At 41.3% G+C, this 27,942-nt stretch overlaps 1 protein-coding gene across 5 annotated transcripts; it reads right to left on the bottom strand.

Annotated features, from left to right (window-relative positions):
* Positions 1-1,021: 1,021 nt before the first annotated feature.
* Positions 1,022-27,942, bottom strand: LOC107223690 (PR domain zinc finger protein 1). Of its 5 annotated transcripts, none has more exons than XM_015663459.2 (8): positions 27,298-27,942; positions 9,936-10,106; positions 7,879-7,998; positions 6,673-6,798; positions 6,343-6,469; positions 4,596-6,218; positions 3,963-4,304; positions 1,022-3,400 (listed from the first exon to the last, which is right to left on the bottom strand). In XM_015663459.2, the coding sequence occupies exons 2-8, from the start codon at positions 10,098-10,100 to the stop codon at positions 3,180-3,182; spliced, it is 2,724 nt and encodes a 907-aa protein (XP_015518945.1). In that variant the 5' UTR covers positions 10,101-10,106; positions 27,298-27,942; the 3' UTR covers positions 1,022-3,179. The 5 variants fall into 5 exon arrangements, with proteins under 5 accessions (XP_015518945.1, XP_046594723.1, XP_046594722.1 ...); XM_046738767.1 differs by lacking the exon at positions 27,298-27,942 and adding an exon at positions 26,592-26,612; XM_046738766.1 differs by lacking the exon at positions 27,298-27,942 and adding an exon at positions 11,884-12,058.

Below are 27,942 nucleotides of genomic sequence, written 5' to 3'. Positions count from 1 at the left end.
GTGTTCGTTTTTTTTCTTTTTTGTCACAAATTTAGACATAACAAGTTACTCTAATAGTTTATTTTTTGCGATTAAGCACAGTAGAACACCCTCAAAACTTTTAATGTCCTTACTTTTTTTCCCTCCCTCAAAAGCTGTTGTTCGTTTCAACAGTCGGTAGTTCTACGGTGAATAGACGCGTGCCTATTTACATGTGTAATTTTTCTTATCACGTTTGCATGTACATGCGTGAATGTGTACGTGGGTTATATAATTATAATATGTATATTATGTATAGTGGGCGACGCTCGTTACGCACACAAAGTAGAAGATCCCGGCAACGCGATTAATATATTATGGAATAAAATTTTTCTCTCCCTCTTTCTCACTCTCACGCTCTCTCCTTGTGTCTGGTTGCATTTTATTTACTTTTTTTCTCAGAAAACAGGTAACCCATCATTAATCGCAGATAATTTTTTGTCATACAAAGACGATCGCGTGATACTGTGATGACGGTGATGATTACAAGAAACGAATGTATCATCAATGTGGGATAATAAATGTGAATAATTTCTTTATCCAATGACGAAAAGCTCAAAACAATAATGCTAACGAAATTTAATTATAGTTTATATACATCGTCTGGATATTCACGCGGTGTTTCGATTTCCTATTTGTGCAAGTATTTCAACAGCGTTCAATTTTGTTGTTCTGTGTTAATTGCCCTATGGTATGTACATTAATTATTACAATGCTTAGATTAATATTGTTCCTTGACTCATCATCGCTCTGTGTAAATTCATACTTTTGTTTTTCTGGTTTTTATACCTTATGGTTGTTATCATTATCATTATTACCACTATTGTTGTTTCACAATCTATCGTAAATACAAGCGCTTGCGATTAACCGCCTGGAATGATTTCTACGTTGCATGCGATAACTCGCGTTTGGTGTGGAAATGCAGAAAGCTCTGGCTATGCGTTTGCATGAAGGAAGGTCGTAGATAAATTTTTTTCGTTATTTGCAAGTATCAATAGTTAGGCCCTCGGGCTATCTCTAAACAGTTTTTTTTTTTTTTTCTCCTTCCTTGCTTCAAATGTTGCAAAGGACTTTATAGCCACGAGTAAATATCATTTATGTGTTTAAATTTACATTTTTTTTTTCAAGTTCTTTTGAGCTTCGTTTTATCGTTGGCATTTTTTTACTATGCGAGTATTTTGAAAGATTTTCTTTCGAGTGAAATTTATTTCGATAATGCGTGTGTGTTTGTGTTTGCGCGCGCGTTTGTGTGTATGTAACAGGTGTGTAACTCTATGTGTATTATATACGTACGGTATACAATAATTCATATAGTAATAATTAGCAGCTGGAGCGATCTGCATCATATCGTTTTTACGTATTCGCTTGATCTGTACTTTTTTAATTTCTTTTCTTTTTTTTTTTTTTAATATTACTATATAGAAACTGTATGTAATTGAAACCATAGAACAGTAGTTTATGAATTGAATCGCGACTAATGATTTGTAAATAATATAGGTAATATGCGGGCGCGCGCGCGCCAGTTTGTGTGTATATGTTTATAGGAGACAAATAATTGGTCGATTAATAAATTACTAGCCTATGATTAACATAAATATCTTGTGTTTCGTTATTATTTTTTCATTCTCGTATTTTGTATGTGATAACACTGGATCCAAAGTAACTCGAATTAAGGTAAAAACTACAGGAAACAAGAGGATTTCCGTCGCATTGGGAATAAATTAAGTTAACCGGGGATCTGTGAGAATGCATAAAATACCTCTTTGCAGATTAACGAATCAGAGGAATATTAAACATCAAGTTACCGTGGATTTAGCCTATCACCCTGCACTCACTCACAGTTTCTTACCGTATATATATATATATATATTTTATATATATATATAATATCTGAATGAATCTTAGAGTGTTTTAAATTAAGTGTGTATCTCTTTAATTACTTTTCTCTTTTTTTGTTCTGCTTCACTTTTCTACATATCAATTACTCTTTCTCCCTCTTCTTCTTCTTCTACGTATTTTCTTTTTTTCTAAATTGTTTTCACTTCTTTTACCTTTAAATTACTTTTCTAATACCGAATAATTAATCAATAATGTTAGTATATACAGGTACAGGTCTCGTATAGTTGCAGTCGTGTCGTCACTGGTTTTTAAGTTGTGGCGGGTGCCGACAAAATCCGCCATTTTGTTTATTTGTTTGTTTGTTTCTTTCATATCTCCTCGGTTTTTTAATCTTTTTCTTCTCCTCCTCCTCCTCCTCCTCTTTATACTTCTGTACGCTTTACCACGTCGCACGCAATTCGCCTATACAATATTGCATAGCACTGCACCTTGCACAATGCATTATAACGGTGACCGACTAAGAGAGCGCCACGCGCCAAAGTTCTGAAACAATATTACGTCTAATATCTTACAATATGTAATATAAATAAATAGAAGTACTTTCCGATCCACAAAACCGAACCCTCAAGTAACCCTTCAGACATTTCAACAGTTACGATATAAGATATAAATAAAAGTGGAAAAATAATGGTAGAAAAAGAGTGGAATCTGTTCTTCGGAACGCGTGGCGCTGCGTTCTTAAAATCGCACAGTTTTTGGCTTGTGTGCGGGGGTCACAATCAAGGCATGCGTAACCATAAACAACACGGTACCCTGTTTTAGAGCGATTCTTCGATCGCGATTTTCCCACTCCCTCGAAATTTTCTCATCTCTTGGTTCTCACATTGCAGTTTAACGTAATTAGCACCTTTTACAAAGCCGGATTAATGGGGCGCGTTTTCGATCATACCATTCGAAAATCGATATCAATTATTCCAGAATCTGTAATGAGTCGATAAAAGAAGGGGAAGAACTCAGTCGGAAGTTTCTGGAATTTGAAAAGGCGCCCCGAGGAGCCCAAATTTGTTTTAGCTTTTTTGCTTCATCGTTTTCGAATTTGGGTTTTCAGCCCGCTTTCGCCCTGATTCCAGGGCCGATAATCACCGTGTCACAAATTATCGCGAAACCCGTTTCGATCCGAATATCACATACACCTTATATGATTCACCGAGTCCGTGGGTGGATTTTGCGCGCTTATTATTACAATATATACGCTCTGAAACTAGCTTAATTTAATACTCTTTTCTCAACGATCTTTAGCTTCTCTGCCTATTTCTCTTCTTTTAAGTGCATTCGATGATGTGCGGTTGGGATGACTCTATAACGCTCGGCCTGCCCACCGAGTTTTCCAAATTGTGCAACGACGTCGAATGCGGTCCGTGTCCGTGACCGTTTCCGACACCTACCGAATTTCCTGAACCAACTACGTTGTTCCCGACGCTGTTGCTGCGTCTTTCGTAATTCTCGATGTGTTCGAGCTCACACTCTTTTGACGACATGTTTCCTGAAAACAACAATCGTTCAAGTTATATAAATGTGTTGAAAAAAGTGAAGATATTTTCAACCGACTGATTTGAATTCAATATTTGCAAGATTCTTGTGAGATTTTCAAGTTTCAGGAATGATTTCATCCGAATTGACACTTTTCAAACTAATCAAGAAGGCTCGATTATACCTAGAGTCCTGAGACAAGTAGAAAGAGTAATTTAATTTCGAAAAGCAGAACTTGATGAACTAAAAACGCCTCGGTTTGGTCGGACCCTACGTAACAGAAAGTGACGTCACATCGAAAATAAATATTGGATATTCAACACGATATAAGAATTTGACATAAGCTAAGAATACTTGCAAATTGATTAACTGTACAGGCAATTAGCGGAGAAAATTTTCTAAATACAGAGAAGTAAGCCGGATTTGCAAATGTTTTTATCAGATATTGTGACACGAAAGAGTGAAGAGATAGTGGAACGGTGGTTTCGGTTACCCAGAACAATTTGATCAGACTAACTCTGTGATTTCATTTCCTCCACGCATTGTTCTCCAGTCTTGACGGAGGAGTAACTTACCCACGCTCATATCGGGCCCATATTCATAATAGTTTGGTGATCCAACGGCAGCGGCAAGAGCGAGTTCATCCTCGATGTTGTTTGGCCGACAGCTGGTGGTTTTCCAGTGTGTCCTTAGGCCGCTAGCGCTGATGTACTTTTTGTCACAACCCTGGCAAGTATAGGGACGTTCGTTGGTATGAAGCCTCTTGTGAAGCTTGAGATGAACGAACTGGGTGAATTTGGCGGGACAGAGATCGCAGGCGTAGGGTTTTTGCCCCGAATGGAGGCGCAGGTGGGTTTTGAGGTTCGACGTAGAGCTGAACCTCTTTTTGCAGATTTCACACTGGTGCGGTTTCTCGCCTGGAAAACAAGAACGCGATCGAACAAAATAATTAAAGATAAGATCGACGGCACTATAAAGAAATATCAAAGAAGAAGGAAAGGGTGCGAGTCAAGGTTCCTCATAGATCAGAGTTTCGAATGGTCATAACTCCAAACGTCACTAATGATCTTCACATATGCCGTGAAGCATAAAATGTAAAAATTGGTAACGTTGGGAGTTTCAACCATTCGATGTAACGGTCTAGTGTCCGAAATTTGCGAATTCGGAACTTTGAGCCGCATTCGAAAGAAAATGGACAAAAAAATTACCGGTATGAACCAGATGATGCTTCTGCAGGTGAGCGAGCTGAGTGAAGCTCTTCGTGCAAACGTTGCACTTGAATGGTCTCTCCCCTGAGTGGGTCCTGAGATGAACCTTTAGGTTCGATAGCTGACCGAATGTCTTGCAGCATACATTGCACTCGTAGTGCATCTTCCCGTCCTTCTTCTTGAGGGGGTAGGGTAGGGACCGATAACCCCTGGACCCCTGGGAGTTGGGACTGAGCGCTCCGCTCTGCGAGCATCCGTGATCATCGGGGGATAGCGAGCTGGCCGGGGAGTACCTGTTCATCGAATTCGATATGGTAAGTCCGGGATGATGGCCCAGATGAAGGTTGTGCGTGCCGGTTATCAGGGCCTGATTCCCGTCCATCTGCATCGTCGACGAGGTGGGAAGCTGGTGGTGAGACTCGATTCTGCGCTCGTTCCGGTCCCCGTACATGCTGGTCGGGGTCGGCGAGTAGGCGGTGTTTATCGAAAGCGGGGCGACGTTGTGATGGAGGTGATTACCCTGATGGTAGAGGCCGTAGGGATAGGGGGACTGTACCGGCGACATGGGGGCAAGGCTGGGACTGGTGTTAAGGTAGACGGAGCTGGACTCGCTGGGAATCTGGGTGATGGATGAGGTGGAGTAGAGAATAGTGGCGGCGGGCGATGGGCTCTTCGACTTCCGCTGGGGCTTCCCGGAGTGGAGAACAACGCTGCCTGAGCTGCTGGAGTGCAGGCTTCCGGTGCTGGAATGCAGCGCAGCGTTGCTCTGCAGCAGACCGGTCGTCGAGTTGACCCCGTTTCCGGGTAGCTCGGTCTGCATCGGGAGGTTCGAACTCGAGTCCGGACTGCATGGCATGATGTTACCGTACCTGTGAGACTTCTTGTAGGAATAGGCCATTTCCGTCGGGCTCGACGGTGGCGGGGTCACGGAATTCGGGGTGCAGTTTTCGCCGCCGTTTGCTCCGTTCCCGCTGGTGTTATTGTTACTGTCGGTGTTGCTTCGCAGGAGGATGTTCTCCAGTATGCTGCTGGAGCTCGTCAGGTACTGGGGTCGGTTTCCGGGCACCGGAAGACCCGAGGACTTCACTTCCGGCTCGTAGAACTGCTTCGGCATCTTCTCGACCGGCTCCTCGTTCGACGATGACAAGACCGTGTTCTTCTGGATGACCAGCGTCGGGGAGATTGACTTTTGGAGCTGATGGACGTCCGGCGATGTCGCACCGCTCAACATCTCGTCCCTCTCTTGTATGTTTTCCATGCTCTTGTTGAAGCCGTTGTTGTTGTTATTGTTGTTATACGTCTTGCTGATTTTTATCTTCACCTTCCGATACTCGTTTTTCGCCACGCTGCTATCCTGTTTCAGTATCTCGCTGCTCGGACCCTTCGCGTTCTTACTGAAGTCTAACACGTAGTTGTTCTCCGAATCCGACTCACTGCTCTCCTCGGGCGGTGTCAGTATCTCGTCGTGGTAGCCATTCGAGTGGTAACCCTCGTCCGACCTCACGGAGCCGTCAGTTGGCGTCATCTGAGAACGCCTCTCGTATATCACACCCTCCTTCATTGGGGTCGTTTCAACGGACGTTGGTATTTCAGTCGTTATTGCCGACTGTTGAACCTGTTGTCCTGTAACACAATCGTCGCATTCCTTCGTCAGAAATAATACACCAATTTCTTCAACATACAAGTATTCCGCAAAGTTGAAAATTCAATTATATCATATCGCAGTCATTTAGCAACTTATAATTACTTATTCTTTGCAGCATCAGCTCTCCGGTTAAAGGGTAGTTGAGCCTTTCCGCGAATTCCCTGCAATACCACACAAGGAGTTCTTGGTTCGGTAGGATTGGCTTGATGGTGTAGAAATAAATATTCGTCTGAAACATGTAAGATGAAAACAAACTTAGTTACTCTCCAAGTGATTTGATTCCTTAGACTCTATTTCTCCGTGTAACTGTACCATCAACTGTTGGAAGTCTTTCGGAAAGTATTTTAAATTAATCAGCGACTTCGGAATTAAGAATCGACTAATATCGTCCTGAGTTATGTGAATAAATCCAACATCGCCGATGATGCTTACCTTGTATTGACAAGCGATGAGGTTCTGGGACTCTGAGGAGTAAGCAGGATTGACGTACCGCATCCAATTTGATTTCTGTACGTCATATCCGTCGATGTAGTAGAACAATTCGTTGTTCTTGTATACCTGCACACCATAAAGAAAAAGAAACAAACGTATAAGCAATAATAGAAGAACGGCTTTACAATCGTTAAATAAACTGTAAGTCCCATGTGACGCGCAGAGCCGTCAAATCCTCATCGCGTAACAAAGAATTAGGGACTCTAAAGCCCGCGCGTAAAAGAAAAGAAAACAATAAGAACGGAACATCAGAGAAGACAAAGAATACTGTTAGAAAGACAGCTATCATCATTATCTCACAATAGCTGATGGCCGCAGTCTAATGCCTCGATGATGTCATTAAGCGTGTTAATTGTTTCCGATTTTAGTCATTGATTATCAGTCCATTATATTTTACTGATCATACACTCGGCCTGCGATCAGTCTCACCGTTGCCAGAACCGGCCATTTTCATTTCCGTCGGTCAACACTTTCGAACGGTCTTTGATTTGTACGAGTTCAAAGCGACTGGGAATAATTGCTATTGACTGCAGTTTCCTTGAGAGAACAGAAAGAGTATCGGCCTTGAGTAGAACCGTTCTTCTTGGCAGCAAGGCGAGCGAGCTGAAGAAAACAGTGAAGTAGCATGTCATAGCGGAGTTCCCGACCGGTGTAAGGAGCGACCTTTCGCTCGGCGGGTTAGAGGCTCAAAAGTGTTTCGAGCAACGGTAAACGAGTGGGTAAATAACATTACAGAGAAGGGACAGGGCTCCGTCCGATTCCACGTTCCTCGGGGCCATTGGACGGAAAACGACAGGAGAAAATTCGATTGGACTGCATGATCGCCCGTTCAAAATTGTTACGCAACCTGCTCGAGTTACACACGTGGATCATGTAAATCGTTCGCCGATCGCTATCTTCTATTGAAACCAAAAGGCGTTCCGGGGTTTAACGGTACCCGCAACTGGCGTGAACCTCGTGCGGGCGAAACGCCGCGGAAAAGCACGAAGATGTATGAGGCGTAATGTACCGTACTATCAACGCGGTTTATCAACTTACTCATAACTTTGCTTCGTGTTTAATGCAACGGGTAACGACTGCAAGCGGGTAACGGCTATCTTGTTGGCTCTGCACTATGGCTGATATGTTATACCGTGTACTACTCACCCTCCAGAAGTACTTCCGGTTAGCGTCTGCCGGCACCGAGTCCTTCGTGTATACTTGTCCCACTAAAGGGCCGAACCTAGTTCCCTTCGGGATGTAACTTGTACTCCAAACTCCAAGGACCTGAAAGAGCAGTTGCCGATGATATTTTCAGAATTCTTAGAAGAGCTTCGATGCTGGTCACAAAATCAGTGCGGGAAATAAGTAATTTTTACAAATTTTGTTCCAGTCAAATGACGATTTTGATGACTGGGCTCAGTAATTTATTCAATTTTTTTTTACTCCATGAAGTTTAAATGCCTCTGGAAGTAGAGTTTCAACAATTCTGTACGGTATTCAAGAGTTTCGGAAAATTCAGTTTAGATCAATGTAGCAGCCTGCATGTCTGATTAATAAATAGACTACATATTTCCGTATTGTAGTTAGGATTTTCACGTTGTCGGGTATCGAATTTTAAGAGGAATTAGTTTCGCTAGTTTCGGTATTTTATTTTTTAGTATTCAGTTCTTTCAGTTGACGAAACATAAATTGACTTTTAAATACCACACATTAAATCTCTTGAATCGTTCAGTTGTTGTTTACCTTATTTTAGTATTCGGTTGTTTTGATATACAAAATTTAAACATCCGTCCAAATACTGTTGCCAAGTTCGAGTAATCATCTAGTATCAACGGTACGGATTATTAGTTTAAAAAAATTCAAAGTAAAACAGTAATAAAAATTCAGCTTTATGTCAGTTGGAACGTTCTAGTCTGTTGCTATTTTTCCGCTCGTGCAATACACAATAAAATTCGACAATATATCCGTCGCAATACATAAACTGTTTTGAGGAAACTTGTTTTAGTTACAAAAGGTATTTGCTGCACCGACACAAATGTCAGGTAAGAAGTATTTCATCCTAAATATAATCCGATTTTTCCCACCCATGCCAACGAATCGATTGACAGAAATAGTCGGATACGATGTATCGTCATCGTGACTATGATTTTCTCAATACTTACTGTCACACATGACGAAATGATACGCGTGAATAGCGTATTTTAAAAACGTCTATTTCATAAAAACAAGAAACATTTATCATGTTGATCTTTGTAACGTTAATGCAATGATGCATCTTTGGAAAAAGTCGTTACTTTGCAACTTTAGGATTACTTGAAATTTAGTAAATTGTTAATACAGTATCAACAAACTCAGATTTTGTAAATTCAACTTCGTCAGGTATTCCAAAGGAGCAAAATAGTAGTTTTCGTTTCAAGGTTTCGATACATTAATGTTACTAATTTTAGCCTCGTAAACATTTCATAGTGACGATAGTTATGTGGTTGAACATTGATAACAACATATGTTGCAATGAACGTCATTTTGTTTACGTTGTAGGTACATATGTATAATCGGTTCATTTTTCCCCTAAAGCTTGCGTCAGAAACTTACGAGCAAACTTATTTTCATTCTCTGATCTTATAAAGCAGCAGTTGATATTTTTTTATAAATATAGAAATGAATAATGAATGATCATTATTCAGCACTAAGACTCGGTTGTTGGTAGTAAGGCTCGGAGTTAATCCACGATCTGATTTTGGTCGTTAGGATAACTACTCACAAGAAAATAACTCCATGACGCATGGATCGAAACAAAAGTAACCAAATTCTCAGAATCGATCAAAGCATTAATCTCCACTTCAGGCTTGTGAATCGTTGTTTTATTCACGCACTTTGAGAGAAATTTGGTTTTGACAAGAAATCACTTCTGCGGGGATCTGATATCGCACCGAAATTAACATCGTCACACACCGAAAGAAATGAAAATAAGTTTTGCAGTCACAATCAGAAAATAAAGTATGATGTTGCTGTTTTTTTTTTTTTTGTTTTTCATCACGGTCATCCGTAGAGTATTTTCTCGAAACTATTGTGACAATTTGATGTTGGTGCAGCGATAAATCGATAATATATGCATAAAAAATAAAATATTTCTCAGTGGTAGAATGATGATTATGTAAAAAATTCGAGTCTCCGATCAATTTTTGCGGTCCAAAAAATTCAGAAATTCAGCTCAATCTTACATCGTTCAGGGCTTGGGAAGGCTTGAGGACCAGGTTCCTTGGCAGAGAGGCTTCGGCGTGGTTGGCGTCATTGGGACTGGGAGTGACGTCGGGCACCAAATAGACTGCATGCTGTTCGAATTCCTCTTCCCTGAGGGTGCCATGATCCCACTCGCTGCCCTCCATGTTTTACTGTAACAACAAATTCGAAAATTGAGTCTGGTTTTCGGGGCGCGTGAATCCAAAATGGAGAATCCAATCACGCGGCGGAGGAACGGGCTGGTATTAACTCCCCCGGTAAAATCTTTACTAAAGAGTAAAAGCAGCCGCGTTTTCAGATTCCTTTTTCCAAGATTGTTAGGATCGGAATTCGGCTTGCTTCAAGATGGAGAACGGGGTTAAACAAACGCTGGAGAACGCCGCGCGGCGTCTTTTTCCGTTTGGAGAAAATTCCCAAAGCCTCGTAAGAGCTTTTACCTTTCTCGTCAGCGCGGAATTTACTTCAACGAAAATTAGCCTCCGCTCGGTAAGACCGCATCGCGAGTTACGTTATAGGTATAACGTTGTGCAGTGACTGAGTGCACCCTTTAACGCTACGAAAGTGAAACTGGCCTGTGCATTGATCGGTTCGCTGCAGAGTGATGGAGTTCTTTGCTCGGAGTTGGTTCACATCCCCTGCCATTACCGTTCTCCTGTGATCTTTTCCCACCCCGCATTCCATACGCGGTCCTTCCGCAACACCTCGGGCTTAAAATAACGCCGAAATTTTCTAACGTACCACGAGTTCCTAATCCGCATTCGTCCTCGACTGCATTAATTTTTTCTTCTTATATTCACTTAATTTTATATTACGGCTGAGAAGATTATCGCCTGATTTTGTGCATATTCTTTAAGCTTGATTGTATTCTTATATATTTAATCCGAGATCCGGAATTTACAGCGCTGAATTAATTTTTAACACTTCAGAACTCGAGGAGGGGCGGCTTTACGTGATTCGGTAATTTTTCAGCGAAACCGAAGGAATTATCGGTAACTGGGTTATTATAATAACAACTTTCCCTATTTTCACACGGTTGTGACGTAATATATTTTTTCGGAAAATTTTTTTTTTCCAGCCATTCAACGTCCGCTTCACTGTTTTCAACATTTATATTTCCAAGCTGTATTGATTTTATTCGTCGATACTACCCGATCACCGCACTTCTTTTTTAATCTTACACAGCAAAATTAATGCTTGCTACTACAGTGTTGTTGTAACTATTACGTTTGTTGAATGCGTAATCTATTTTTTTTTAACAATCGTTTCTTATCTTCTTATCGAATGATGTCGGATTCGATCAGTTTGTTCAGAAATTTTATTCCTTAGTTTCAACGTCTGTGTTAGGTTTAGAAGTTTTCGATAGCACAGAAACAGGATTTTCATTCACAATCGTCAATAATTCCAGTTCGATTTTATTTAACATTTAACTTTCTTCGTTTTACTTCGAAAGTCATCATCAAGTTTCACTATAAACATCACAAATCAGTCTTATTCGACATTGTCATTTTTATTTTTTTTTTTATTTCGCGAAACACTAAAATTCCAGAATTATCGATACTCAACGAAAGCCAATTCGGTCGTTGTGTATATTCTCTGATGACTTTATACTTGGAGTTGTTCGTAACGCGTTACACCGAAGTCAACCATTAGATAGTGAAAGAGGTTGCGGAGGATTGGATAAAAAAAAAGAAAGCGAAAGATAGGGAGCCAAGAATAAGAAACAAAACCAAAAACATCAACGAAAAAATAAAAAAATAAAAAAAAAAAAGAATCGCGCCGACACTTTTACTCGGTGGTTTATTCCGAGGGGACAAATAAAAGGGTCAATAACGGACTTTCGATGATCGAGCGAACATTGCGACAAATAAAAAGAACAAAAAAAAAAATCAAAAAAAAATCACGATAATCGAGAACTCGAATTTCGGTTACCGGATAGCGGCGATGGCGATATATCGCTGTTGAGCGAACGATTGATGAAAAAATCTGTCCCGTTAATAATATATGTTTCTAGTGAAAATTTTCGCAACAATTCCGGGTACCGCGTCGCGCGATTGGCACAGTGTGAAACTCTGGGAGGCCTGACCTAGCCCAACTCGGCTCAGCTTGGCTGGTCGGGCTGACGGCTGCAGGCGAAGAGCTTTCTGTGTGCATCGCTCGGTGGCGAACACCGATAACGCGGAGGTGCCGTGTGTGTTGGTAAACGTCTATGCAGGCGCAACTCGCGGGTGTGATCGGGTGAACACCGATGCAGGCGCATAGACGCGGCTTGCGCCTGCACCAACACAACGACGAGGTGCATTTCTCTCTGATGCGCTTCCCATCGACCCGCGTTGCGCCGGCAGAGTCGGTCCTCCTCTTTTATGCATTTCCCGAAACTCCCTCTCTCTCTCCGACTTCCGCGAACCCCCTTCGCGAAACCCCCCGGCAACTCCGCGTGCACGGTTCCGAACGTCGGTCGCGCATGCGCTTTCATTCGCTCCTGCTGCATGATGGTCGGTGTGCGATCCTTCCGATGGTGTTTCGTTGCAATGGACGAGCGCGAATGATTTTTTTTTTTGACCTATTATTTCTTGTAATCATGCCGGGGTTGCTCGATTGCGTAACGCGGTTACGTTTGGGGTTCAACATTCGGTCACTTTGAGAAATTCGGTTTCACTTGAGGATGTGACTTTGTGAAAATACATGAAGTCGTATCGCATTGTATGACGTCATTCGAATTGACTTGAAGTCACGTGATGTCGGGTCGAATCACTTTAAGTAAATTGATGTTATGTCGAGACACGCGAAGTCATTTCAATTCGAGCCGGTTTAGGGTAGTCAAAGTCACGCAGACGTTCAAATTCACTTCGTGCTAACTGAAGTTATTTGAATTTACTCGAAATCCTTTGAGTTCATGAAGAATTGAATTCCAGAATGTCAACCTTTCGACAGTTACCTACAGCAATTTTTGAACCGTCTCATTTTCACCCCCTAAAAAATTATAAAGATTTTTAGAATCTTTGTAAATAAACATTCGGACCTTGTTAAACCGCAATTCAGAAGCGTTAATTATTTTGAAAAATGTTCTCTAATTTTTGTTATTCATTTCCATGCGAAATTAGCGAGGCAAAAACCAGAAACCATATATTATACAAGTATTCAAAGCACGGGGTGGAAAAGTGAGACACGCTAATACCAGAAGCTTATAGTCTCAAAAACTGTAATTCAATCAACTTTTTCCGAATTAAAGTTCATTCTACTAAATATTAAATAACTAAAAAATTAAGTTGAAAATTGAATGAATAAATAATTGAAGACCGAATAGAAATAACTGTAAAAAATTAAAATTTTATCCGTACGTCGTTTTGTCCGCACCGAGCCAATCCGTGGGTAAAAAATCAATCGTCTCCTACGTCAATCTCTGTGATAATAAGAAGAATTGATCCGGAGGGGGAGAGGCGTGACCTTATGCCAGGGTGGTTGCGCGTTCGCCGGACCAACGAAGGTGACCTTCAAACGTGCATATCTATGCTCGTAGTAGTGGCGTGGGTGTGAGGTGGACGGATGGATTGCAAGGTTAAATACACGTGCACTGACGTCAGATGACAGGAGCGTAGATACAATTTTGTCAGAATATTTTCTCCAACATCGACACACTGGCGTAAGAATTAAGAGAGAAAACTTGGAAGAAGGAAATACAAGAATTATTACTCAACACAACGCGTTTGAAATATACGGTACAGAAAAAGGTGAGAGCATTTTTAACTATAGTAAGTATCATGTTCAGTATACATTTTCTAAGGATTATGAGGGCGAAATGTTCTAATTTTTTAGGATTCGCTTAGTCAAAATCCAGAATGTTTCGCAAAAACCTAAGGCCGGCTTGCATGTTTAAAGTAATGTGTCCATTAATCGAGTTGATCGTTTAGAAATGAAGATCACGATTGTTGCGGAAAAATATCACTTAATTAGTCAGTGAGGATGAGCGTGAATAGAGAACTCTCATTTTCGAGTTAATAATAATGCTACTGTTTTTCTCCTATTTCTCTGACTCTCGCAAATTTGCAGCAAGAACAAGACAGAGAATTCTCATCTTACTATCGCGTACTTAGAATTTTTCTATCGCGGAAAGTTTGCCGCAAGGTGAAATGGACACAGGAAAACGGAACATCGTTTAAAGCATTCACGTGTCGAGTTTAAATGGAGAAACACGATACGCTGATTGAGGTGTTAGAGTGTTAGAAAATTTTCTTTAGGAGAACAATAAATGGATCGTTGTAATTTTACCTATTCTCTCCATGCCCCCCTAATTTCAATAAACAATTTTACAAATAAATCTCTTTGGATTTATTCGAACGCGAAAAAATTGGCACACTGATTTCTGCAAAACTATTTGCACATGCACGATCCAATTTCGTAATTCGGATCGCTCGACAGACTTGTGCGGCATGTAATATACGTGGCGCTCTGCGAAACGCGCGCGACAGCGGCCCGATTTTGACCTGGCTAGAAAATTTCTAAACGCGTTGATCACGTCCGGTGGAATTCGCAGCGACTGCGGAGACGTGCAGTAAAATTCACGCGGCGATTGAACGCGGCTATCGTAAGGCGATTAGTCTTGGTCAGAAGAATATAAGGCAAATTGGACGACCATTAGGCGTTGCTATCCACCAATCGCTAGTCTCACAAAAGCCGGCTTTGTAAACCCGACGAAATTCCTCGTCCATGAAACGGCAAACCGTTTCACTTAATCTGTCGTGAACTCATTGGCATCAAGATCTAGTATTAACGACGATGTTTGTACAGAAATACAAAAGGTGCGGTTAATTATCACTGACTAATTATCGGCCCACTGCTCAACGTAACGATAATTTGTGTAGCGGTATAGATTCGGCTTTATCGCTCTTCGATCTTGAAAACACTTTTACTCATTCTTGTTATCCTGCTCGATTTCTTTTTCGAAAAATCTTCAACTAAGCGAGTGACCTATTTTACTCGTTCGTTACGTCAGTCGTTGATTTGACGTCAGTTTTTAAGAGCTTTTGGACTTCTCCGGGGAAAAGCCTACATATCCAATTTTGTTTCTTAATCAATGAAAAGAAGATTTTTTTCGTGAGCAAGTTTTTGTTCAAGACATGTCAATTTCGGGACAAAAATTCTTTACTGCAAAATAACGAAGCGTTGATTCTCGACATCGAAAATAAGTAAACGAACAAAATTCAAGAACCGGAAAGTTACGATCGAAGCGAATTTCATATTTATAAAAATGTACTCAATTTGCTTATAGTCTACCGATCCGATTAGTTCACCAAATTAATTTGAAACACTGAAATCCCGACATTTTCATCGCATATTCGGGTCAAGCTGCATAATTCGCAACGCGATAAAACGAGGACGAACAAAAACGGAATGAAGTGTTTCGGTTAGCATCGTTGACGAACTAGCCGACTGTTCGCGGTGTAACATCGAGGCGCTGAATGAGTGTACACCATGTATACCTGTGTGTAGATGCGAATTCATGAATGGAAAGAACCGCCAAGTACATCACGGGGGAATTTAGAGTCTCGAAATTTCACTTTTCGGCAAACCGATCGACGCGGCAAGTTGACTCATCGTTAATAAATTTACAGAATAATAATTTATATACGTATATAGTGGCGTGTAACAGTTATTGTCGATGATCGAGGATTGCAAGCAATTCAAAATTTCTCAAACGACCGAAAAGTAATCGTCTTCTGTCGAAAATCAGCATCGCGCCTTGCGTAACGGCAACCGGTTCGACGGAGGTCCGCAGGATTTTCCGCGTGGCGGGAACCCCGCGATTCGGGGTATCGCAGAATGTAAACCGGAAAAATCCCGGGCGCGCGGAGCGCTGAGCCTGCGGAAGGCGGTAGCAGAGCTGGAGAAGGAGGATAGGCGGTAGTCAACAAGGAGGTTGCACGCTGAAGGAGGTCTCACTCGGTCATTGTCCTACTTGGGTTCGGCTATACTTGCCCGGTTGAGTAAAAGAGGTTTCAATACCTTCTGCAGTGCGCCGCTCTTACGGCCGTACAAATCGCGCCCCGCGCTCCAAGCCGGACAAAACCGCCGTTCCTCGGACGCCGTGACGTCACGCGGCTAACTGTACCTCTTCACGCGAACCCCCCCCGCCTTTCCCCTATGTCGGTCATCACTTCGAGTGGGTCCTCTACTCGCGGCTCCTGACATCCGGAGAGCTTCGCCCCTTCGTCAAAAGTAAAATTGAAACCGAAATCCCGTTCACGGTTCCACCGACGCGCGCGCTCCGCCGACCTCGAGGTGACAAAATTCGGCCCACCATGCTCCTCGGTTACGCAATTGCGCTTCGTTATCAGATTTAAGGTTTGAATTTCCCGCGCTTGGATAACGGTCGAATTCGAAACTGGATTTTCTGCAATCTGCAACACCTGCGATCACCGGCATGAATTTGACGTGATATTTACAAGGAACACGTTTACATCGTCGCAATTATTCTTTCAGATCGACGTTCCGCGAGGTGATAAATACAAGTTGCAATGGAGCCCTACTAGATGTTGATGGCGCTCAGCTCTCCTGTGGTAAAAGGAGTTTGCCAACAGAACAAGCTTTAAATCACTCCGGAATTCGCTCGACGCTGAGCGCTGTCTACTGTAATTGTCGTACTTTCGGCTCAGGAATGGTATCACTTTTGGCAGCTAAACACAGGGCATGAGGAAAGTAACGGTGTACCGTTCCACATGCGACGAAGCTGGCGGGAGGGCTGAAAATAAGCCTATTAAGGATCTTGATCCGCGATAATTTTCGATTGCCATAATTTATTCCAGGAAAGAATTTGTAACCGAACTTTGACAGCACAGGTTGAAAAGTTTACCAAAGACTTAATACTCTGCTATTGCATGCAGTTGACAAGGTGCGAATGAAGTTGAATAATTTATTTCAAATGAAGTGAAGAAAAAAAAAAAAAAAATAATAAGAAAAGAAAACATCAGGGACGTAGAAATCAGCCGTATTTGCAAATGACGTCAGAAAAATTATTATTATACTTGGTAGATTGGATACAGTTGAATATCGTAATCAATGTTCTCACAGGGACCGTTATAGTAGATTTATCTTTTTATAGTTCAATTGACTGTACGTTTGGTACAATGAATATAATACCGTTAGTTCGGCTAACCAAACACACTTGGACCAAATAAAAATGTATTCTTTGTCGGTATCATATCCTGGTGGAAGAATTTTGCTCACAAATTACCGCGTAGCAGTTGAGAAAACTGTCAGTGCATATATCTCGTTTGTGATATATATTTGTACGGGTTATACAGAGGGTGAGCATAGGCCGCATAAAATTGTGTCAAAATTTATCAGAACGACCTGATTAATTTCTTCGAAGATGAGAATAAACTTGCTGTGCACTAATCCGAACGGTGTATTTAACTTGACTTCTCGTTTTTTTTTTTTTTTTTTTATCAATCTCATTTTATTTTCTCACATCTAGTTGCTATGTGTCTCTCACTGGTCAAAATCATAAATATGATTGCATAGCTGATTATTACGGTTATCTCAAACCGTCATCCTTGGTTCCTCGGTTTTCGTTCACCAGTCGCGAGTGGCTTCCAACAGGGCGCTGAAAATTAGCTAGGAATATCACCAGCGCGGTTACACAGACGAGGCACAGGTGTGCATGTGCGTGTGTATACCTACGAGAGAACGACGTGAGAAGCCAAACGAGTTCGTTGACCCGAATGTGGCGAAATGATTATAACAGTACCTATATAGGTGGCAGGTTGCGAGTCCGCGGTGAAGGGGACGCACAACGCTGCGTCGCGCGATCAGGTTCGTTCGTTCGTATCGCGTAGGCTGTGCAGGTAGTACGAATTCACGGCCGTCCTGACGCGTCGCGACGACGCTAGGACGCGTGCGTCCCGACGCCCGGCTGACCGCGGCCAACGCACTCTTGCTCCACTGTCGTTCTAAACCGAATTCTCTTTCGCATCTGGTGTGACTAACCTCGCATCCGAGCGTAGGTTACACACTGGATGAATCCGCATTCATCACGGATGAATATAACGGGAAGAAATTATACCTTCTTCTCTTTCGCTCGAGATGATGTTTCGTCATTTTTACAGACTGTAACTGCAAGCCCGACACAAATTGGATAACAAAGAAATTTTTCACTACGGGTGAATCGAAGAGATCAACATGGCCGCCGGTGACCCCGCTTGTGATTTCATTTCGATCGTACGATCGTTTTTAGCGCTCAAAGACCGCCCGGAAACAGCTTAATTCAAACCCAACGATGGCAAGAATTGTTTATAGCAAGATTTCGCCTTCGAGGATGGTCTGAAAACTGAGAATTTAACCCATAAAATTCCGAAATCTCGGACGTAGTATCAATCGGATGTTTTATTCCCGCCTATACCATAATATGTACTTCCGAAACTGGGTTAGATCGATTAAATCCACATTACCCAAGAAGTTAATCGCTATTGTATTCTTCGATATCTATGTTACGTATATGCATCGCGAGTGTTGAGGTTCCAACGCAAGGCGGACAAAGTCACACCTAAATAGCTTTTTCGAATTTCATTTGCTACCGTAATTACATCGGCGAATACACGCGCGATATCGAAAAGAAATATGGCGGACGTTCCCTCGCCGGTTAAGAAGGTTAGACAACTACGAGATGGATGGCAGATATCGAGGGCACGACGATGGAATATGTTTCCGCCGAAGGCTGCGGCCGCAGTTACTTCTGGTGCCTCTCTGACCTGATTCATTTTTACATCAGCCTTCATCATGCCCGTATAATAATTCCCCTGATATTCTCCCTCCGTTCTTAAACTGACTATAAAGATCAACCCTTGACGTCACACCAAATTCCACGATGACTTACCGTTTGGTAAAAATAACCACTCTAGCAACGTTGATGCGAATTTTTTACTCACACCATCAATTGCAAAAAATTTTGCAAATTTTATCGCGCTTTTGTCAGGTTTGTTGTTGATTAATGTAGAATATTACCAGGTCATATGTTAGTTTTAATGTCAGTAATTGTAACCTCTTTTTCGTACGCAGTATTTGTAAAAAGTCGGAATATTGTAATATAAAACTCGAAATAACGTTCTTTGTTTCCTAATACCGTTTCTTTTCGTCATGTGCAGGTAATAGGTTTAAAGTATAGGCATGGAGAGGATTATTTTCTATACGAAAATATTAATGTTATACGTGTCGTCACGATCAGTCATGGAAATGGGACTAACGATTAACCTGAAATCTTCCGATAGCCTGGTCAATTACCAATAATCTTGGACAAAAGAAAGAGATCGGACGAAGAGAAAGAAAATTCCGCTCTTTATCGTTTGAGATAAAAACTTGCCGTGGAACGCGAATTTATCTAATCCGCACGTCTATTCACCGTGCGATTGATAGACGTCACACGATAGATAGTGATTAATCGTCAGTACCGGTTAACCGCAGTTGACATCATTATCGTTAAAGGTAAGACGAGGTTGAAATTGAAAAAAAACGGAAGAAACAAATACAGCAGCGACTCTAAATCATTGCGTGCATCAATATGATTCATTGATTTACCTTTTTGTCATTCCTTGCAGGTCGTTTATCGCCAAAGATTAAGTATTAAAAAGGAGATGAAGCTACTTCGTCTTTTTGAGGGTTTTCATTTTGTTTCGAAGACAGAAACAATGTGAAGAGCAGAAATCCGTGTCCTACCTAATTCAGTGGCGATATTAGAGCGCGGTATCAATATTTTCTTCCATTTTATAACGTTGCACTACATCCAAAGAGTTGAGGATGCATGGGAGTACAGTCAGGTTAAAAACATGACAAATCAAAGGTGTAAAAAGTGTAACAAAAACCCATTAAGTTAAATAGAATTGAAAATTCTCTGTGATTCAGAAAAAAAGAAAAACGGTTCAACATTGAAATTCAACTGTAAACACCTTGTTAATAATGTCAAAATGCATATAATTTGACCGATTCAAATGAAAAGTAACTCATTTCATTCACAGACGAACGTATGAGACTGATTCGTTTCCCTTGAACTTGTCATGTTGCTGGAAAAAATTCCAATCTGTAAAATCGTGGAACTTATGATTTAAGAAACAATACGTTACTAACATTACGAAAAATTAAATTCCCATCACTCGTAGAGGATTAATTTTGCGAATAAAACGATTTATTTTTAATGCAAATGTAACAAGCAGTAAATCCGCGAAGGGTGAGGATAAGAATGTAAAAATAGCAGAAAATACAATGTTGAAAATATTTATAATTCCGATGATTTGTCAATCAGGTATTTTATTTTTTTACCGTTTTAAATTTTGACTCTTCCATATCGCAACTTCTTAATCATTAAAATTCAATGAATAATATTTTCGCCTCCACATTTCCACCCCCGTGGAATAAACATCAAAATAGAACACGTATTCCCCGATCCGGTTAATAAAAGGTTAAAATTGATCGCATCAAAATTCCATTCTACGCGACGGAGTGCCTTTAAAATTCTGTTAAGTAGCTTGAGTGAGAATTTTCGCAACCTGTAAACCTGCCTTATCCGCGTTGCGTTCTACCGTTCCATAGTATTTTCGCGCAGACTTTACGCAAGGCAAAAGTGGAAGTGGCGGCGGTCAGCGGCTCGTCAGACAGCCGGGCAGTGGAACAAGCGAGGGTCAGGCACGGCCGCTGCGCAGCTTTCAATGGCACGGAGGCGCCGCGAAGGGTTGACGATGAGCCGCAAACACCGTAAGCCTCCCCACGCAGCTCGCCGTCGCGTCGGAGCGGCGAGTAGTAGAGCACCGACTCGAGTCAGCCAAGTGAGTTAGGTGACCGCTATAATGATTTCGCTACCTGGTCGGCCTGGCTCCGCGAGTGGCGGTCGTTGAACCTCGCTACTCTCTTGCGCCGCGTAACCCATTTTGTAATAGCACACTTTGATCAACCGGCACGCCGGACTCTTAGACCGCCGGTTTTGCGCCTTCTTTCGTTTCCAGTTTCTTCTGCATTTTTTTCCGAATTTAAAATTTTTTATTTACTCTGAAAGAGGGGGAAACTTTGCTCCTCTCTTCCTATCTGACTTGTGCATAATCCTTTTTAAGAGGATTTTTTAATCATTTTTTATATCTTCACTGGCCAAGATTTCCGGTTTTTTCTTTTGCGGCAAGATTTCAATTGGTTCTTCAAATTTTTACTGTTTCGCTTCACCGCTGTTATATTTAATATGTTTACATCGTTTATTAACTTGCGTTTTACGTGCTTTTTTTCATCACGAATATTCACTACGTATTATAAATAATTCTTTCTTCCGTCGAAAACAACGATCATTGCCAATGTCTGTACTGCACTGCTGTTCCTGTTTTATTATTATACGTATATACACGTTCATACTTATATTGTTTTTTTTTTTTTAACCCTGTATTTATCCGAAGTAGAAAGAAAAAGAGTATCAGTCTCCTCGACCTTATTTTATTACGTTTCTTTTCTGTTTGAACTAACTAGACTTTGAATTCATTTTCAGGTCGATGCGTTCTCGTTTAAACTTTCTCAAATTTCAACAAGAAATTTGTCTCATCGATGATAGCTATCGTAAACTTGATTACTATTAATATTATTATCTTTGCTATTCATTAATTTTCCGCTATTACTCTAGTAATTATTATTGTGTGTTTTGCCTCAATAAAACTTGGTAGAAACAAAAGAATGAAAAATTCCTCGATCATTGTCATTGCGATGGTAATGTTAATTACTATCTGTAATCTTCAATTTCAATGGTGACGTGCGTATAACGTGAAGATAGCGGTTCCTTTGGTGTTGGTTAATTGGATCTGCGGTTGAATTTGATTTTTTTACTGTATATAAATTTTCGTAATTTAAAAACCTTTCGAACTTTATCTACAATGCTTCAAATTTTCTGCACTGCAGATATAATCGCGCGTAATAATTATGGACATACAATTTAACTGTTACATTGCCGATCGCCGAACCAAGGAGCGTCTCTTTTACGGCCTGAGAATTGACTTTTAAAAATTGTTTCTTTGACCAAAAAAATTTTTCATTCGCATCTCAATTTTTTTCTCTGCATCGAGCCGAGTTGCAGCGATCGTCGAGAACTCCGTCGTTCTTTTGTCGCGGTATTATAAAATGAGCGCGGAATTTCCCTTGACCGACTTATTATTTTCACCCATCGTAGGTAGTAGGTGTATCACATAAGCCTTCCTTGCTTGTTGTACGTACAATGCTAGTTGCGTGTCACCAACTCGCCGACTGACCGGACTGCAGAATACGATAGAAATAATCGAGAACGGCCGTCCATCTGGTTGATTATAGATCATGGATGCAGGCGCACCGCGATGCGTAATTGAATTCACTCGCACCCTTTATTCTCAATCATCGTATTATACCGGTCGAATTAAGTGCCTTGTGGAACCGAAGCCCCAATGCCAATGTCAACTCTTACAATCAGTCATTGCCCTTTCACCTTACATAACGAACGGTTAGAATATCGTACTGCAGCTGTTTGGTTATAGTGTAGAGGCACGATACCGTTTTCATTCAAATGCAATTATTCAGCGTTTGATGTTCGAACTTCATGTTCCTTCGGATGTTAACAGTTGTCAGTATGAGGTAGGAACGGGGGAAGAATAGTAACAAAAAATCAAGGAATTAAAAGTGCACGGTATGAATCGAAGAAAAATAAAGTACCAATTAAAAAACGTGAATCACAAAATTTGCCAGATTCATTCGGCTGTTTTAAATTCTAAGATTATGTAAAGTAGTTAATGTAAAATTTCGTCATCGAGTATATTGATCCAAAAATGAAAGTTGTACGAATAGGTCTTCCTTTTTCCTGTCAAATTAGACGACCCGAATCGCTCGACATGTTTATCTGCAGATGATAAAAAATGACGAGGTTGAAATTAATAGAGGGAAAAAAGATTGGTAACGATATTCTGCGAGCAGTACTTTGCGTATGAATCTGTATGGCAATTACGGTAAAATCTGCAAAAATTCTGGTGTAGTTCAGTTATTCTGTTCAGCAAAGTTTACTTAATTTCAGCAACACAACAGATACAACAGTTATAAATGTAAAGTTTATAAAAATTAATTCTTTACTGATATCGTTGAAAGCCCCATTTTGCAAAACTCAGAACGAATTTTTCTTATTAGAAAAAATACAAGGTGAGGCAAAGTTGAAACCTCGTGAAAAACGAAGAAAAAATGGAGACTTTGCTCGCACTCGAGAATGGCTCGCAGCCGTCGATAGGCAGAAGTTAACGTACAGTCCTTGCGAAGAGGCAAGGCTAAAGTGAAGGGAATCTCTCACGGCTGATGGTTGGCCGTGACTTCAGTTAGACGGCAGCCACAGCGCGTCAATGTAGAACGGTCAATGACACCGTGGCCGCTGAAGCCACGGTGGTGGATATACGCCTGGTACACACAGGCGAGGACCCATATACACGCGCGTGTATCTGTATCTGTATCTTTGTATTATCTATGAAGTTATAGAAGCGTTGGGGGTTATGCCTAGACCGTGGCTGGCTATGGCTGGCTATGGCTGGCTACGGTGAACACGCGTGCAAAGCCAGGTTTGGGGGCGGAGGGAGGGAGTTTCATGGTTTTTTACTAAGTTAAACTTCGTGACGTCGATGTACAGTGAGGTTCTGCACTTTGATGAAGAATTGACGCTAATTTGCAATTTAGTTTGGGATCTGTATACGTGGAAATGAAATTGCCAACGGTCTTACTGTAATATCCGGAAAAATGCAGAGAGACTCGCGTAGTTTGATGTTGAAGTGATTTTTACAGTAATACTGAAAGTTACTAGATCGACAGTCCGAGTGTAATACTTTACTACAAAGTAGTAGTAAATGTAACAGTAATTCCTTCCCGTAATGGAATGAAAATCCAGTAAATTATAATAATCAATAATTGCAAACTTGAATTCATGTTTTATCAAGTCTATTCTTGAGTTTCAGAATAATATTTAATTCTGTTTATTTTTCTCTTAATGGTTCGTTACGTTACGCTCTGGGTGCAGGACATTCCGAATTCGTACAAGGTCGGTTTTCGTATTTATTAATTATTGCATCAGGATCTAATTGCGATGCTCTGTGTCTGAGGTATGCCTGTATAAGACTTGCGACTCTTGCCTGAGGCAGAAAATGCGAAATGTCCAGCTTTGATGTGGTTCATGATCAGTTTATAGTGGCATTAATGTGTAGGAGGGTAAATATTTATGAAATACGTTGTTCAATTTTTCATACCGCTCTATATGTTCGCGAATTTCATGTTTTCCGAAGCAGCCTCATGCCGTAGATTTTGGCTTTACTGCTTGCAGATATATTCGCGGTTTAACTGATGCCGACAGTTCAAATTCCAACACGGTCGGAATAATCTTTCAGGCTAAATCTCAGGATCAGTGAAATACAGGAGGCTGGAATTGAAATCGTCGGGTTTGAATGTCGATTTCCCGATTTTCAGATTTGATAAGAATGATTTTTGTTTTCAAGTATCGGTGAATTTCAGGTCTCGAAATTCAGTGAATCTTTTCTCATAATCCTTTAGTTTCATTCGTATTGCACGAAATATCGTCTGATCAAAATTCAGAACGATATCCAATGACTGTAAAAATCAATATTTTCTTTTCAGTAAAGTCTTTTTCTATGTTGTACACTAAGTAATCATCTGCCAAATAAATACGACTCTCTTCTCTAAAGGTCGTTTTAGCATTTTGCTGGTAAGTCAGTCACGATAGAAAAATTTATCCAACTCTAAAACAGCGCAGGGCCGAAATCGGAACTTGAATAAAAAATCTGTGAACAACAATATCGTTGAGCTTTTTCGCAGCAACTCGCAAAACGACGATAAATTTATAACAATCACAGTTTTCCCCTTCCAAACTATACAGAAAATGAATTTTGCTTGTCCACGAGTGCATTTGGTTTAGACAGTTTGATTAATTTCTAGAAAATTGTTGCATTCATTCTTCATACACCCGACTTTATACTTGTGCTCGTAATCCATACGTGGGGTGGATGCACACGTATCATCGCGTGATTGAGCTATGAGCAAGCAATTCGTAGCTGTGCCAATATTGCGGTGGTGAATGTGAATGTACCGTTACGTCACATTAGTAGGCACCTGCAACCATTCATTACTATATTATGTTGTATACCTTCGACGTGCAAATTCCGAAAACCCTTTTCGAAACTGCATTCCGTATAGAAACTGTAACGCGCGAGCGGCTTCGCCGTTCTTCGATAACAGGCATCGACTCGAAGGTCCCGAAACACGATGAATATACGAATAGCAAAGTCGAATCCATGAAATTTGCGGGCAAACAATCATTTCCATTTAGTTACCATCCTTTTGGTTAACGAGACCGATGTTACATACACTTAAATTGCAGAATGCGGTCCAACTTATGTTTGAAGTGAATAAGAAATTGTACGAATTGTGTTGAAATTGCGACGAACAAGCCTTGATTAGACTTGATTAGTTGAAGGTTTTTTTCGCACCGTTAATGCTACCAAATGCACTATTCTTCGTTCAAAACTCCAAACTCAACTAGACAATCGGTGAATTAAACTTGATTCATTCAATAATTACACATATTCATCGAATATTTTTTTACGGATCGATAAGGTAATTGTTTCTTGGGATTGATGAAAAAAATTATATACATATATATATATACATATATATATATGTATATATGAGGCAATTGAGTCACAACGACGGAAGAATTATGTCTACCGAATTACGTATACAGTAATTCACAGTAACGGCCTCAATTATAATTGCAATTTACCGTTGAGAATTTATGTCTTGTAATTCGTTGCTATTATATGTGTAGGAATCAGCTTAAGTAATTTCTCTGTGAATGTAATTTCCGTTTAAAGTGTTACCACGTCAAGTGATAAGAATTTTCGTTTTTACAATTAGAAAGCTCAACGTTTTTACTACATCTGCATTCCGATCTGCATAGGTTAATGATGTAACAGTAAAATCGTGAGGTTACTGTAAATAAATATGGCAGACATTTGTATTTTCGAACTATTGACTGCGTTCGAAAGAGAATAATCGAATTCCATTGCGGAGATATGGAATACCTATGACATATTTTTGTTAGGTTACACTTTTAAAACTGTGTCCTGAGATAAAATCGTGAAAATCAATTAAAAATGGAACTGCAGTACACCAATCTCTGCGCACATAACACGGTGTTAAATACCTTAAAGTAAGAAAGTGTAGCAAGTCGAAAACCGGTTGAAGGAAACCGAAAACTTGCATTTTCGCCCAAGTTTTCAACGAGATCCAGGCACATCTGGGGGTAGGTATGATCGGTGATATAAAAAGTAAAGTGTCTGAACGAGGATAGCAATGATATATATATATATATATATATATATATTAAAAAAGGAAAACTAGTAAATACCGTTGCCGAGGGGAATAACCCTCTGTCTCCGCCATCAAGCCGCCCCCACCTCCCTCTCTCTCTCTCTCTCTCTCTCTCTCTCTCTCTCTCTCTCTCTCTGTCTCTCTCTCTCTCATCGAATGCATCACGGGGAGGGGGCAATGGCGGAGTTACACCGTTATGACATATTAGGAAATACGAGTGTGTTTAACGGTGTATCCGTAGTTACCAAGACCGTGATATGCAGGTATAGCGTCGGGGGAGGAGGTCGTCTTTCGGCGGGCGTTACATGAGCGCAATGCAACGCGACGCAACATGTCGGCGCTTTCGCGTTGCAGCAGTAGACGACGAGAACGACGGGAGTAACAGGTTCTGGCCGAGCAGTGCACGAAATCGTGCGATTGTCGTCACTCAGCTTTGAGCGCGTGCAGAAAACTTGGCGACAATTGCCCAATCAGCGGTGTAACGATCTTACAACGAGATTGCCGATCAATTAAACAAGCGTCATTCTAAATTCTTTCGAGCCGATTTAACCGATCGGCGAAATATCCGCAGATTGATTCGATTTCGAAACAGCCCCTGGCGACGACGACGATAGCGCAGGGTGTACGAAAATGCGCGGGAAAAGAAATTCGAACCCGACTAGCGAGCTGCGCGAGCATCGCGCCAAAAGCGTTCCGCGACCGTTGCGCAATGTCGAAACTAATTAGAGACTCTCGTTGCTCGTTGTAGGAACTGCGGACCGAGGAAGAAGCCGGCTGATGATCGCCATGACCTTGCCTGCCTCCCGGCTCCTTTAACCAAGTCGTCGACTGACCGGTTGCATAACCAACGAGCGGCGGCGCACACGCGGATAAAATAACGAAACTCCGTGTGTGCACTTTGTGCATCTCGACGAGCGTGTTTGCATGGTATTTAACGACGATGTTGCTCACCTGAGGCTCGTCGAAAGACCGCAGCTTGAGTCCGTGTGGCGAACTTGAAGAGCCCTGTCAGGACGCACTGCACTGTGTGTAATACCGATATCGTTTTCCACAACACTGAGTATTCAACCAGAACCTGCATGAATAACGTTAGAAGCGTCGAAACCCGCACTCGGAATCACTTACATCTCTGCTCCTCCGGTCCGCAAAGTCCCGGACCAGTAAATTGCGGTGCGTAAAACACAAAGTAACGAAAGCACAGCCTGCGGGAGATTACGATGGTCAGAGGACAAACTGTCGGAATGTGTCACCCGGGAGTGACAGTCTTTCTCTAATACCGTTGGTCAGTCACACTTGTCGCGTCGAACATGAGTACCTCTTCAGGATCTCTCGGGAATGGCGAAGAAGAGCCGTCGTGACACTCAATGAAACCGATCGGAGCCGATTGTCAGAAGTGCAAGGTTGCCGGCGCAGCTATAACTGGGTTGATCGGATTGATGGCGTCGCGGAGTAAAACGCGACCGGCGACAACTATCGAAGAACCGTTGACCGATGGTTGTTGCGAGCAAGCCGCGGTGTTCAAACTGACGCTTCGGATGGTAGCGAAGGTGGGTAAGCACGGGCGGTGGGTAGATGGGCAGAGCCAGCGAGCGGGGA

The sequence above is a fragment of the Neodiprion lecontei genome, chromosome 4 (assembly GCF_021901455.1).
Source record: "Neodiprion lecontei isolate iyNeoLeco1 chromosome 4, iyNeoLeco1.1, whole genome shotgun sequence".
In the NCBI taxonomy this organism is placed as follows: domain Eukaryota; kingdom Metazoa; phylum Arthropoda; class Insecta; order Hymenoptera; family Diprionidae; genus Neodiprion; species Neodiprion lecontei.
The sequence above is the reverse complement of the archived record's forward strand: the minus strand, read 5'-3'. Positions and strand labels throughout refer to the sequence as shown.

What these genes read in the sequence shown, in the direction of transcription:
- LOC107223690 (XM_015663459.2), bottom strand. Translation starts at nt 10,100, where the DNA reads ATGGAGGGCAGCGAGTGGGATCATGGCACCCTCAGGGAAGAGGAATTC. An exon ending in GCATCATCTGGTTCATACCG is followed by an intron (nt 4,305 to 4,595) that starts GTAATTTTTTTG and finishes CTTGTTTTCCAG; the next exon opens with GCGAGAAACCGCACCAGTGT. An exon ending in TGGGCCCGATATGAGCGTGG is followed by an intron (nt 3,401 to 3,962) that starts GTAAGTTACTCC and finishes TGTTGTTTTCAG; the next exon opens with GAAACATGTCGTCAAAAGAG.